At 47.5% G+C, this 13551-nt stretch overlaps 1 protein-coding gene across 4 annotated transcripts; it reads right to left on the bottom strand.

Moving 5' to 3' along the window:
- Positions 1-518: 518 nt before the first annotated feature.
- METTL21C (methyltransferase 21C, AARS1 lysine) lies at positions 519-11557 on the bottom strand. 4 transcript variants are annotated; one of them, XM_055426647.2, is made up of 6 exons: positions 11480-11494; positions 10821-10982; positions 8977-9188; positions 4923-5074; positions 2642-2759; positions 519-1178 (listed from the first exon to the last, which is right to left on the bottom strand). In XM_055426647.2, exons 3-6 carry the CDS (start codon positions 9086-9088, stop codon positions 784-786), a joined length of 777 nt encoding a protein of 258 aa, XP_055282622.1. In that variant the 5' UTR covers positions 9089-9188; positions 10821-10982; positions 11480-11494; the 3' UTR covers positions 519-783. The 4 variants fall into 4 exon arrangements, with proteins under 4 accessions (XP_055282622.1, XP_055282619.1, XP_055282620.1 ...); XM_055426644.2 differs by lacking the exon at positions 10821-10982 and having other exon boundaries at positions 8977-9267; positions 11480-11557; XM_055426645.2 differs by lacking the exon at positions 10821-10982 and having other exon boundaries at positions 8977-9185; positions 11480-11550.
- Between the last annotated feature and the right edge of the window lie 1994 nt (positions 11558-13551).

Raw genomic sequence — 13551 nt, 5'->3', positions numbered from 1 at the left:
CACACATTCAAAGGCTTTGGTGTAGTTAATAAAACAGAAGTATATGTTTTTCTGGAACTCTCTTGCTTTTTCGATAATCCAATGTATGTTGGCAATTTGATCTCTGGGTTCCTCTACCTTTTCTAAATCCAGCTTGAACATCTGGAAGTTCACGGTTCACATGCTGTTGAAGCCTGGCTTGGAGAACTTTGAGCATTACTTTGCTAGCATGTGAGATGAGTGCAATTGTGCAGTAGTTTGAACATTTTTTGGCATTGCCTTTCTTTGGGATTGGAATGAAAACTGACCTTTTCCAGTTCTGTGGCCACTGCTGAGTTTTCCAAAGTTGCTAAGTTAAGCCTATAACTTTTCTATTACTCTGTACCCTCTCCTTTTGCTACAGCTAAAATCTGTATAAAGTAGTTTTTGAAATAAAATACATGGACACTGCTGAGCTCAGTTTCAAAAAGCATGTGACAAAAGTATATTGATAAGTTTAAGACCATGCTCTCCAGCAGAAATAACAAGGGGACATCCACTTGTTAAGGTGTTCGTGTAAAATTTATTAAACACTTAACTGAGAACTCTAGGAAGCCAACAAAGCTCCTTTCATGTTTTCATGCTGTTCCTGTGTATATTTAGATTAACCAGATAATCCTACATAGGTTATTTTAGAGAGTTGCTGTAATAATTAGGTTTATTCTAGGTAGACACGTTGATTCTACGCACTACCTCCACCATCTTATAAAATTTCTAACACTGTTCAACAGACCCACTAAAGTTTTGAAAGGCATTTTGTTTCATTCAGTCCCATTTTAATATTCCTTTAAAGAGTTTGATGGATGACTCTTGAGATTCAGCCAAGAGTGTCGTGTCAAAAACTTGCTTGAATTTATCTAAAAATTCATAGTCGGTGCTGAATCTGAACTTGTTGGCCCAAAGCAGCACCGTTCCTGGCTGACAGAGGTACACCATGGTGGCAAGCAGCTTGTCCAGGAAGTAATGGTGGTAGACCACGTCGGAGGCCAGCACATAATCATAGTAAAGCGTAGACTTGGGGAAGCTCTGCTCCAGGCCCTCCCCCCACACCAGCTCCTTCACTTCCGGCAGGTACGTGGTACAGTTGAGCGTGTTCTTCAGGAGATTGTATTGTAGGTTCCCCAGCACATCAGGCAGATCTGTTGCCGTGACTTGAGCCCCTAAGAGAGAAAGAAAACTTGTCTTAAGTACCTGGAAACACCTGGGCAGCCCAGTGGACACGTACTCTCAGGGGAAAATGGAGCTGGGTTTTCCACCTTGACCCTGTGGACATCCGGGCTGGATTCTTTCTCGTGGGGTAGACCCTGTGCTGTGCCCTGTAAGATGTTTAGCAGCATCCCTGGTCCCCATCCACGAGGTACAAGCAGCACCTCCCCACCCAACCCCCAAGGTATGATGCTCAGAAATGTCCCCTGACATTGCCAAATGTCCTCCATGGGTCAGACACCGCCTTTGGTTGAGAACCACTAAGATAGAATAATGTTTCCATCTTTTAAGAAACTGAAACCATGGCACAGGGGAACTCTGCTCAATACTATGCAATGATCTAAATGGGAAATGAATCTGAAGCAGGATAGATACTGTATATGTATAACTGAATCATTTTGCTGTATACCTGGAAGTTTCACAACATTGTTAATGATACTCCAACAAAATTAAAAATTTTTTTAAATTAAAAAAAAAAACTAAAACAGTGTTATAGCTTGGGGAGATTTCAGAATAATTAACATACCAAGGTTTGGGACTTCCCTGGTGACTCAGACTGTAAGGAATTTGCCTGCAACGCAGGAGACCTGGGTTCGATCCCTGGGTCGGGAAGATCCCCTGGAGGAGGGCATGGCTACCCACTCCAGCATTCTTGCCTGGAGAATCCCGTGGACAAAGGAGCCTGGCGGGCTACAGTCCGTGGTGTCGCAGAGAGTCGCGACTGAGTGACTAACACTTTCACTTTACTGTAATAATGCATGGTGTTTTCCTTCTAGAACTGCGTTTATCTGAAGATTTTGGTTTTCTTGTCTGGAGGGTATGAGCACCTTTCCACAGGGGATGATCTATTTTGTATGATCCTCCCCCCTATTAAATGTATTAAATTAATTTTTAGGCATTTTAAAGAAAGTGATCAGTGTTCACAAAGTAAAACACCATATTTCCAGACTGATTTTGATAGATGTGTAATCACATAGGCAGAAGTAGACCAGACACACCCACCTCTTACACAGAGTCCAGGACGCACAGCTGGTGTTTGGGGTATAAATCTGTTTTCATCTTGGATTCACTGACTTGGTGTTTGTTTTTTTTCGAAACCTTAGTTATGATAGTTGCAGTGAAAAGCAGGACACAGCATAACATAGCTGTTTACAACCAGAACTCGAGAGTCACCCCTTCAGGGTGTCAGCTTTCTCACATGCTAAGCAATGGGTTGGATGACGGTGTCTCTAAGATGCAATTATCTTATCTTGGGGATAACAGGAGTCATTCTGGCCCGGACGTTGGCGGGGACTCAGTGAGGGCAATCACAGCCAAGCACCTAAACCACAGCCCACCATTCAGTCAGCACGTATTATTACTGTTGTCCTGGTAAGCATCTTTTGAAACAAAGTTGAGAATAGACAGACAGACACACCTAGAATACTAGCCACGATGGAGACGAGGCCTGGTCCAGCACCGATTTCCAGGATCTTAGCGCCTCGGAGATTGAGTTCCTCTGTGTGTTCCTCCAAATACTGGCACAGCGCCATGGCCTGGAAAACATTCCAGGGTCACTGGACGCTGAAAACCAGAGACCCCAATCCCCACCGCCAGTGAACATGAAGACATGTTCACAGTTCCAGTTTACTGACGGGTCCATAGGAATCAAAGCACACGTGCCATGGTGTGTTTTGACCTGTGGAATATGAAAGTAGCAACTTGCTTCAAAGGAACTCGAGATGCTGACTTGCTAAAGGGCCGGTATCCGAAGACTCTTGATCAACCCCCAGGAGGAAGAGCAGCTGAGCTCTTCCAGAAGCAGGAGTCGAGGAACTGCAGGACAGTAGCCCCTTGTTCTGAGAAAGTTGCATCAGGCCCCTGCTGGAAGACCTCTGGGCTCTAAACTCTCCAACACCTCCCTCCTGAGCCCATCAGCAAGCAGGCTGCCCCCCGCCACCTGGATCTTGCCTGCTACATGGACAGCGGGGCAGTCATTTTTCTTTTAAGTAGCTCATCTAAGAAACACTGGTGGGACAGCGCTTCCCTGACTCTAGCGCACACTCGGATCACTGGGGAGCCTGCTTAAAGACTCCCTGCCACGTCAGTAGGCCTGGTGGGGCTCAGGACTGCAACCCTTAACAAGTCCGCCTTTCTAGTCAGCCAGCCCATGGACCGCGCTTTGGGTGGTAGCAAAGAAAGTGTATACTTTGCACACTCAAAACAAAAACAACCCCCCCAAAAAAAACCAAGGTGAATACATTTAGATCCATTTTTAGACAGAAAACCAAAGGTCCCTTTCCGTCTGTCTTCACTCCCTTCTGCTCACCTCCTGCCCTGTCTGTGAAGAGATAAAGGGAATTCGGTGTGTGCGGATGCAGGAGGTGTTTTGTGTGCGCCAACAGGGGCGGGGGGGGCGGTGGGGGAGCGGTCAGCTAGTGATGCCGGGGGCCACAGAGACTGGGGGAGTCAGCATGAGGGCGTGACCCAGGTTGGGAACGTGAGTCCTGAGCTGAAGAACCAGTGTGAAAGCTTAAGTGTGCACACACCCTTAGCCCTCGCCTTCCCACAGATGCTCGGGGCTCATCGTGACTCACTTTCTATTTGTGGCCGAGGCTGGAGTGGTGGGGGTGGGGGTGGCCAGGATCATGTGAGACACGCCGGCCGTACTCACAGTGGCCTGCCCAAGGGCGAGTGGCAGACCCAAGGCCGTGGGTCTGTCCAGTTCATCCTCAGCTCCTCTCAAGGGACTTGGGCAGGGAGGCGGCCGGGAGTCGGGGGATGGAAACTGAGGCACAGGTGCGTGGTGGGTCCAGCATCCAGCCCGTGGCAAGAGCTCACGGGCTGGGGAATGGACGTTTTGAGGAGAGGCGTCCTTTGGATCTTGAGAAAGGATCGTTATGCAGAGTAGGGGTTTCAACATTCAGAAGAGTGTCACCAGTGCCACCAAGACTCATGTGTGATTTGAAGGCTTCCGGAGTGGTGGCGCAGGCGCCATTCCTGTGGGGCTTGCCCTGTGAGAAGCTGGCCCAGTGGGTGCCACCCGGGGATGGGCCTTCCCAGAGCAGCAGCTACATCTTTTAGCAAACCCTCCTCCACCTCCCCAGGGCTTCCCTGGTGGCTCAGATGGTAAAGGATCCACCTGCAATGCAGGAGACTACAGTTTGATTCCTGGGTTGGGAAAATCCCCTGGAGAAGGAAATGGCAACCCACTCCAGTGTTCTTGCCTGGGAAATCCTATGGACAGAGGAGCCTGGCGGGCTACAGTCCATGGGGTCACAAAGAGTCCGACACGACTGAACGACTAACACGTTCACTTTCAGCCACACCGTGAAAGGCGAGGGACCCCCCGAGGGTTGTTGGACATGGCCCCAAAGATTTTGCCCACTGCAAAATCTAAACCCTAAAGACTTTTCTTCTGATTTTCTTTCTTAACAATTCATACAAATTTTTCATCCTACTTCCCAATGCTCAAGTTCATGTTAATGTTAAAAAAGAGTGTTTCAAGAAACACAGCATGGCAGAAATGGTTTCTAGGAGAGACGCTGTGTTCTTGCAGCTTCTAAGCACACCAGCAACACCCTCAGGGGGCCATCCGGGGACCCTCCATCTGAGAAGCACAGAATGTTAAAGCACTTGGCAAGGTGCCCAAGCAGCACAGTTGTACAAAAGTTCCCATTCCCAGAAATCCTGACACCCCGAAGTTACGGCCCCCTCACCCCAGGCCACACCACCGCTCCGTAACTCTCGATGGATTCTTGAATGACAATCTTCTTGCCCACAAACCGATAGTACTCCTGGGTGTAGCTGGCGTAATTCGTAGGAACAAATTTCTGGAGGCTTTGAAGCGATGCTTCTATCTCTTTAGAATCTGTGGGACCAAAAATAACAAGTTTCATGATTTGTGAAAGTGAAAGTCATTCAGTCATGTCCAACTCTTTGCGACCCCATGGACTACACAGTCCATGTAATTCTCCAGGCCAGAATACTGGAGTGGGTAGCCTTTCCCTTCTCCAGGGGATCTTCCCAACCCAGGGATCGAACTCAGGTCTCTCGCATTGCAGGAAGATTTTTTACCAACTGAGTCACAAGGGAAGCCCAAGAATATGGGAGTGGGTAGCCTTTCCCTTCTCCAGGGGATCTTCCCAACCCAGGGATCAAACCCACGTCTCCCACATTGCAGGTGGATTCTTTACCAGCTGAGCCACAAGGGAAGGCCCCCATGATTTGTGGGTCCACTGCAAATATACTAATTATCAGTACAATTAGTCTAATGGGAAGAGATTGAGCCATCATCTAGAAACAGAGAGAGTAATGTTATCGGTGACAATGGTCACAAACTAGCTCAGACAGAATATCATGGGGTGACTGGGGTGGAATCGTCCAATGGGGTTTTGTCAGATGACATGACGCCAATGGATGTCCTGGGCCCCTCCCTCGATTTCGGACAGAGAGCGATGTGGATCTGCCTCTCCCTCTGTTTTGGTGAGAGGAGGAAGCTATGCTACCAGGCAGGGTGGCACGACTGAGCCGTCTGCAATCAGGAGGACCTGGGCAGGCATGGACTGGGCTATTTTTAGGTCTTGAAGTGAAGTAACATCCCACATGCTGGCTGGAATGTGTTCCTTAAGTCCTCCTGCAAGCGCTCCTCAAAAGGTACGGGTCACCCAAAGACGAGCCAGCTCCACAGCCCTGGGGGAGGCTGTCAGATGAGCCCGACTATTAAATTACTCTCCCTTTAAATACTCCTTTACACTCATGACCCACTCGAGCGGCGCTCAGATATCATATAAGATGAGCGGAAAAGAGCACCTGATCAGGGATGATATCATGGAAGCCCAGAATGTCACAGGTGTCCCAGAGGGTTTCAGCATTTAATTAAAAAAAAAATAAAAGCGAGTAAAAAGGTCAGAATGAGGATGCTAAGCACACAGAGGGGTCATGTGCAGAAGACGGGGTTGCTGCTGGTGTCCCCAGGGAGAGGCATGGGTAGCCAGGAGTTTGGGTGGGGGATGGTGCATGAGACCAGCGTTTGTTGCCTGAGCTGTGGCTGGGGACAGGTAACCAGGGATGGAATAGCAGAAAGGAGCTGTCAGGGAGCTTGTGTAGGGCTCTAGTCGGACATATACGTTTAGGAAGCAAGACGAGGCTGAGTGCAGGGTGAGGGATAGGGGGCCTTTGAAGGAGCCAAATCAGGGGTCCACCCTCGGAGTTCACGTTTCACTGAATTCTGGCTGCACTGGAGCAGTTCCCTGTTGCAGCTTTCTCTGCAAACCCTTATAAGAGGGTCCCAGTCAGAGGAGTCTAGACATGTGGAGTAAACACTTAGAAACATTTACGAAAACTTGACCATGCCTGTTGAATCTGATTATGAAAAACTGAAGCTTGTACTGGGTATGTATGCCTTTGTACATTTTTTCATGTTGTTTTTCCAGAAATTCATTTGTGTTGCATTTTATAAAAAAGTGTTCAGATGGTCTTTGATTGTAGTGTGAGCCAAGTGCTGTTGCTGCTGCTGCTGCTGCTAAGTCGCTTCAGTCATGTCCGACTCTGTGCAACCCCATAGACGGCAACCCACCAGGCTCCCCCGTCCCTGGGATTCTCCAGGCAAGAACACTGGAGTGGGTTGCTGTTTCCTTCTCCAATGCATGAAAGTGAAAGTGAAGTCACTCAGTCGCGTCCGACTCTTAGTGACCCCATGGACTGCAGCCCACCAGGCTCCTCCGTCCATGGGAGTTTCCAGGCAAGAGTGCTGGAGTGGGCTGCCACTGCCTTCTCCATGAGGCAAGTGACCGGTCTGTGAATTAACAGAATGACACCTGCAGCTCTCAGCTGTGGGTTCTGATCTAGGCCATTCCAGCCCCGGAGGGAGAATTCTCTGTCCTGACCACAAAGACAAGAAACCCGGACTTCCTTGAAGCTTGCAAGAACCTGCTGAGGCACAGTGGCCACGTCAGTCCTGAGACATCATCTTTTCCTGTCCTGTGCCCTGGAGAGACCCTGGGGAGAGACAGGGTCCTGTGATTCTCACCAACTTCTCGTAAGGGAAGCTGCTGACATCTAACAACATGAACCTCAAATTTATCACCCAGCAAACAGGACCCATCTTCTCCCATAGGCTGCGTGGCTGACTCTGAGTTCTGGTTTCAGAGGCAGCAAGAAGGCAGAGGAACACATCATGTGGTGCCCAGGGACATCCAACAACCAGGCTGGGTGCAGTGAGGAACCACTGATGTGTAGGGTTTGGCCGTCACCATGGTGACAATGCTCCCAACATGGCTGTCCCCTGGGAAGAGACACAGCTGCTGAGCATTATGGGCATTTCTACCATGGATGCGACATCCACCAACAGCCTCAAGAGCACAGATCATCATAAGATATCGGAAGATAATTCGTGATGAGACATGAGCATTTATTACCTAAGTTTTTTCATATAACTTTCCCTTTTATGTAATCCATTTCGTTGTATGTTTATATGACTTAAATTTTAATAATGGCCATGTTTAAAAAACAGCTTGCAAAAATTCCCAAATGCAGGAGTTGGTCCAGGCCATCGGGTAAGAGGAGGGAGTCGTGGGCTGCCCTCCTTCCATCTGAGTCTCTGGTCACTGGAGCAAGCAGACCATCAGGTACCTGGGGCACTTCCTGCCAGTTTCCAGCCCCTCCACGCTGGCCAGACCGGTCCTTCTTTCCTTCTTCTCACAGGTCACCACATGGAAGCTAACTTTTCTCTCAAGACTGTAAGAAGTCGATGGGCTGATTTATAAATGCCTCATCCTTTCATAGGATGACAAATAATAAACTGATAGTCTTCCTTTCTCGGTCAACATTGTAAAGAAACATGGGCATAAAAATATCCCTCCTATAAGACCCCTTTCCTTGCTACAAAGGTAAAGAAATTTATGTTGATTGCACGTGACTTTCATTTATTGTACCTATGCTCACCTGTGGAAGCTTCCCTGGTGGCTCAGACCATAAAGAATCTGCTTGCAATGCAGGAGACCCGGGTTTGATCCCTGGGTCAGGAAGATCCCCTGGAGAAGGGAATGGCAACCCACTCCAGGATTCTTGCCTGGAGAATTCCATGGATGGAGGAGCCTGGTGGGCTATAGTTCATGGGATTGCTAAGGGTTGGACACAATTGAGTGACTAACACACACACACAAACACACACACAAATGCTCACCTGATAGTTTTAGAGAGGTCAGCTTTTGGAGACAGGCAAAGTCGCATTTTTATGTAAACAACTTAATAAAAAAAAAACAAACACCATCCTGGTTTAGCAGAGTTGGAAGAGAATTTCCCATGATCAACAACTGTACATGTTTTGAATATTATAACTTGGCTCTTATGACTTCATTTTTTATGTCTGTTATTTATTTCCTACTGATTCGCTGTCCAGAAATGCAAGCCTGACTGGTTATGTTGTCCTAATGGGAAAATGGCTTTACGAGAATTCACTGTAGACCGCGGCTGCCAGGAATACATTTTGGCCAAGAGCAGGAAGGAATCTAGATTTCATTTCTTTTTAAAAAGTTCTTGTTAACAAAAATCTGACTCTCCTAGAATTTGGAGAAGACAAAGTTGTGGACGTAGGGATTATTACCATTACTGCCACGCTTCTCCTGGCATAAATGCATCCTTCTACCATTTCATGATCAGAAAAAGATCTAGAGTTAAAAGGAAATGGACCGTCTGGCCCCTGAGGTTCACTGGAAAATGCCATCCCCAGGAAAAGAAGTGCGAGGGTGGAGAGGTGAGGAAGGAGGTTACCTCCCCGGTGTCTGCTGGTGCTGTCCGTGTGCAGAGTCTCGTCGTCCCGGGGGCTCGGGGCCTCGTCCAGGGGCCGGGGCTGCTGCTCGGAGCTCAGACACACATCCATCATGGGGCTGCTGGGGAGGAGAGAGCCGGCCAGGTCCGAGTGCTCCGCCGGGTCTGAATTGCCCAGAGCCTCCACAAGGTGCAGCTTATCGCCTTAGCATCTGCTGAGCCGGAAAGAACACCTGCTTTTCAGCTTAGTTCCTTGGATGAGGAAAGCAGCCACCCCGGGCTGCCATCCTGGTGCTGCAGAGCAAAGTGGAAGGAAACCAGGAAGCATTACCCCAACTTTCCTGTTCCTGGAGAAAGGCAGAAACAAAGTCTCTGATAGGGAGACAGGCGCTGCCTCGCTGCGGTCTGGAGCGTATCTCTAACTTTGGGGACTGAATGTTGACAAAGAAAGCCTGACCCAGCCATACATATGGTTGAGGGGATCTTGTGGATCGAGGCTTGATGACATCATGCATTTGGCCCAAAGGCAAGACTGTTCCCTTTCCATCTGAGGCTTTAGCGCAAGATAGTAGAAAGCTCTAGGGGCTGAGGGCCAGGAAGCTGGTTGGCTCCCCATTCTGACTCTTGGCGACTCACTTAATCCCCTCCATGCCATTTCCTCATCAGCAAAAAGGGAAAGATGATGATATCTGCCTACCTCCTAGAGCCTTGGTGAGAAACAGGAGAGCAAAAGCGAAAACCAGCTCAGGAAAACCCTACCAATTCAGGGAGGAAAAAAAAACAATGACCTAGCTGGGGGGGGTGGTCCCTGCTCAGCATCCAAATAAGAACGAGCGGCATTCCTGCGGGACTCCACGTGCTGCTGCCAAGCTCCGTTCTCGTGCTTTCAGCGTATCCATTCGTGTCATCCTCACAACAAACCTAGGAAGCAGGTGCTATTATTACACCTCTTCTCAGATGAGAGAAATTCGGGCACAGAGAGACTCGAAAGCAGCCCAGGATCACGCAGCCGGCCAGAGGCAGAGCCAAGAATCTGGTCCAGGAGATCCAGCTGCAGGGGCCACATTCTTGACCATGAGGCAGGACGCAGCCCTGGTTGTCTCCCTTCAGCCATGGGTTTTCTGGCTGATTTTTTCCCTAAAGTGACTCATAACGCTTAGTTGTCACAGGGATGTTTTCTAGTCTTCTGTTTTTTTAAAGAAAACAAAATGTAAATCATTTTCCTATCTGCTTTTACACTCCGCAGCTGCCCCATCATATTGTTTTCAGCCAACCTCGAACAGCAGCCAGCCACACTGGCCACACCATTACTAATTATTCTGCACCTGGAAGGATTGTGTGCCCTGCCGTCAATGTGCAGCAGGACTGCAAACCATGGAGGCTGCTGTGAATGTAATTTAGCATTTTCACTTGCTCTAGGATCAAACTTTCGAACCGTGGTGCTGGAGAAGACTCTTGAGAGTCCCTTGGACTGCAAGGAGATCCAACCAGTCCATCCTAAAGGAAATCAACCCTGAATATTCATTGGAAGGACTGATGATGAAACTGAAGCTCCAATACTTTGACCACCTGATGCGAAGAACTGATTCATTGGAAAAGATCCTGCTGCGGGAGGAGAAGGGGATGACAGAGGATGAGATGGTTGGATAGCATCACTGACTCCATGGACATGAGTTTGAGCAAGCTCCAGGAGATGGTGAAGGACAGGGAAGCCTGGCGTGCTGCAGTCCATGGGGTAGAAAAGAACTGGACATGACTGAGGGACTGAACAGCAACAATAAAAAATCAAACAAATATTTACCCCAACTGGCTGACTCAAGAACTTTTTTTCTCTTGCAGATACTTACTTGCTCCATCTTTTCAACTTGTCCCCAGCTCCAGGAAGTTAATTGTTCTCCTAAAAGATAGCTGACTGGTTGTTGGTGAGTTCCTAGGGCATCTTCAGGACAGGAGTCTCAGCACTCGGGGAAGGGACCCCACATTTGGATGCTGGCTCTGCCATGTACTGTCTTTATTGAAAATGCAGATAAGGGTGATTCTGATCTCAGATGATGGTTGTAGGAATTAATCAAGGTAATCTCTGCAAAGCCTCTCACACATACAGTATTAGCTGCTACTCTCATCTCCAAAGTCAGAGAATAATCCAGACAATGCTCTTTACAAGACACCCTCCCAGCACCGTGGGACCCCGAGCATCAAATTTAAGACATTTCTTCATTGTGCATGCAAGGAAAGGAGATCTGTTTTCAGTTCAATAACAAGTAATAATTTTCCTTGTGGAATGACATGACTCCCTTCCCCATTATTGCAGTTGACGTGAAAAATTAACTTTTCCTCCAAAAAGCAACCTTGAAAATAACTACAGCAGTCTACCTAGTGTTCAGTATTAGCTCAATACAGCATAGGCTCTATATCATAGGTTAGTATTTAATAAAGAATTGGGAAGTTCTGAAAAGGACTTCTTGTTCAAAATCATTTCAGACTGTTAGTTTAAACAGATCTTTACCTTATGTAGCAGAAGAGAAGAAGAGAGTTGAGCTTTCTGTACAGCCTTGCATCCCCAATGTTTTATAGAGGTCTGCACCTGAGTGGATTAGCATTTTATGAACAAAAGCCAGCCAGTGGAAGTCCAAGTTATTTAGGGTAACATTACCCACCAGTACCCAGACATATTATTTTGCTAGAATTTTCTCCCTCTCTCTATGGCTTTCTCAATTTTCTATCTTACACACACACACACAATTTTTTCAACATGAAAAGGAATCACTCTCAAAAGATGCAGAAAATCACAGCAGCAGAATAGACCTTTTTCTCTATGGTATCCAGTGGCTGTGATGTGGACTGAAATGCAGACTTAACGTTTCACTTTGTAAAAAAGTGGAGGGTGGACAGCTGGGGTTTCATACAAACCTGCACACTGGATGCTCATCAGCCCAGCTCCTGTGGGGGAATGAAAGGGCCTACCTGGCGTAGTCTCTCCTAGACCCTGATTCCAGCAGCCAAAAATAACAGAAGACTCTGCCCAGAGGGGGACTGGAGAACGTCTATCCATAAGAAGGGGCTTGAGTGAAAGGCTTACAGTCGTATAAGGAGTAAAGTTAGTGGGACAGGAGTGAATGAGAAGTCAGAAAAATCTTCCCAGAAAAAAGCAAGCTGTTGTCATTGATTTCACTGAAATAAAGGGCAGTTTAAGAAGGAGGAAGGTCACGTGCTCATCTAGGTAGCTTGGAAACACTTAGAGTAGAAGGTAGGGCTGGTGAACTAACTTGGGCAAATGGGAATTTAAATAAACCTTCAAGTATATGAGGCACCACACTTACCCAATTTAGTTTGAATAGATTGGAGCCTATTTTTATTTACTTGTCACCCAAATTTGGAAGCCTCTCCTCTGCTGTCACCTTTTTTCCTCTAGTCCATTTCTTTTCACTTTGGGTCTTCATCTAGACATGCTCTGCTCCCCTGACTGTCTCCTCTCCTCCCATAGCGAAGGACATGACCTGCAGTCTTTCCAAGTCTGGCCTTCGGTCCGAATGCTCTCTTGTTCCCCAAATGGTCCAGTCCTCTGACTTCGTCCCGCACTTGGCGACTCCTTTCCACCAGGTATTATCACCCCCGGTAGAGAATGCGGTAAGAGGGCCATCATTACACTTCCACAGATAGCTCTTCAAAACTGATCGCAAGTTATACAGTATGTGGGTGTGTATGCGTATATGCACACACGTTTATTCTGCATGCCTTACAGTGAAGAAAAGGACAAAGGAAAAAATAAGAGTTTTGGATCCCTTTAATTCCAATATCTGGGAAAGGAAGCCTGGCCAACGTTTTTTAATGTCAACTTCTAGGCTTTTTTTTTTTTTTTGTATAAACCTTATAAAAGCTGTTTGACTGAAAATGAAACCAGATAGAAGTATGTGTTTCTTTGAGCTCCTATGGAATATTCTATTATCTTAAGAGTTGCTTTTTAATACTGCTTTCAGAATCGATCTTTTTGGTAGCTGCTTTTGGAAACAAATCAGAAGTCTACTGCCCGGAGCTGGAGTAAGTTAGTCCAAGGTTCCTGAACACTGAAATGTGGATGGGTACATCAGAACTACCTGGGGGTTTTATAGAACACAAACTCTCAGCTCCTGGGAATTCTTGGCCATTGGTCTAAGAAAGAGTCTAGGAGTTTGAACTCCCCGCCTGAGAACAGTTCCCAGCATGTCTGTAGCACCCAGCAGGCCGTAGCTGTCCGTCGATAGGGCAGGGGACAAGTGGGTTGTTTTCACATAGTTGAAGTGCCAGCCGGTTGAGAGGGATTAGCCTTCTGCCTGGCTCTACGGGGCACACTGGTGAAGTAAGTTTCCAGGAGGCAGATTTGGGCACAATCGGAAAGAGTTCTGTAACAAGCCGAGCCCCGAAACAACTGATCACAGGGAACCTAGCATGATGGAAAGTGGGCCAGGTTTAGAGTCAGAAGATTCAAGATTGGATAAAAGTTTGTGTGTGTGTTAGTTGCTTCAGTCGTGTCCTGCTCTTTATGACCCCATGGGTTGTTGCTTGCCAGACTCCTCTGTCCATGGGATTCTCCAGGCAAGA

Source organism: Moschus berezovskii, chromosome 13, assembly GCF_049115385.1.
Source record: "Moschus berezovskii isolate FMDL1 chromosome 13, NW_MosBer_1.0, whole genome shotgun sequence".
In the NCBI taxonomy this organism is placed as follows: domain Eukaryota; kingdom Metazoa; phylum Chordata; class Mammalia; order Artiodactyla; family Moschidae; genus Moschus; species Moschus berezovskii.
Note: the sequence above shows the minus strand (reverse complement) of the source record. Positions and strands in the feature narration are given on the sequence as shown.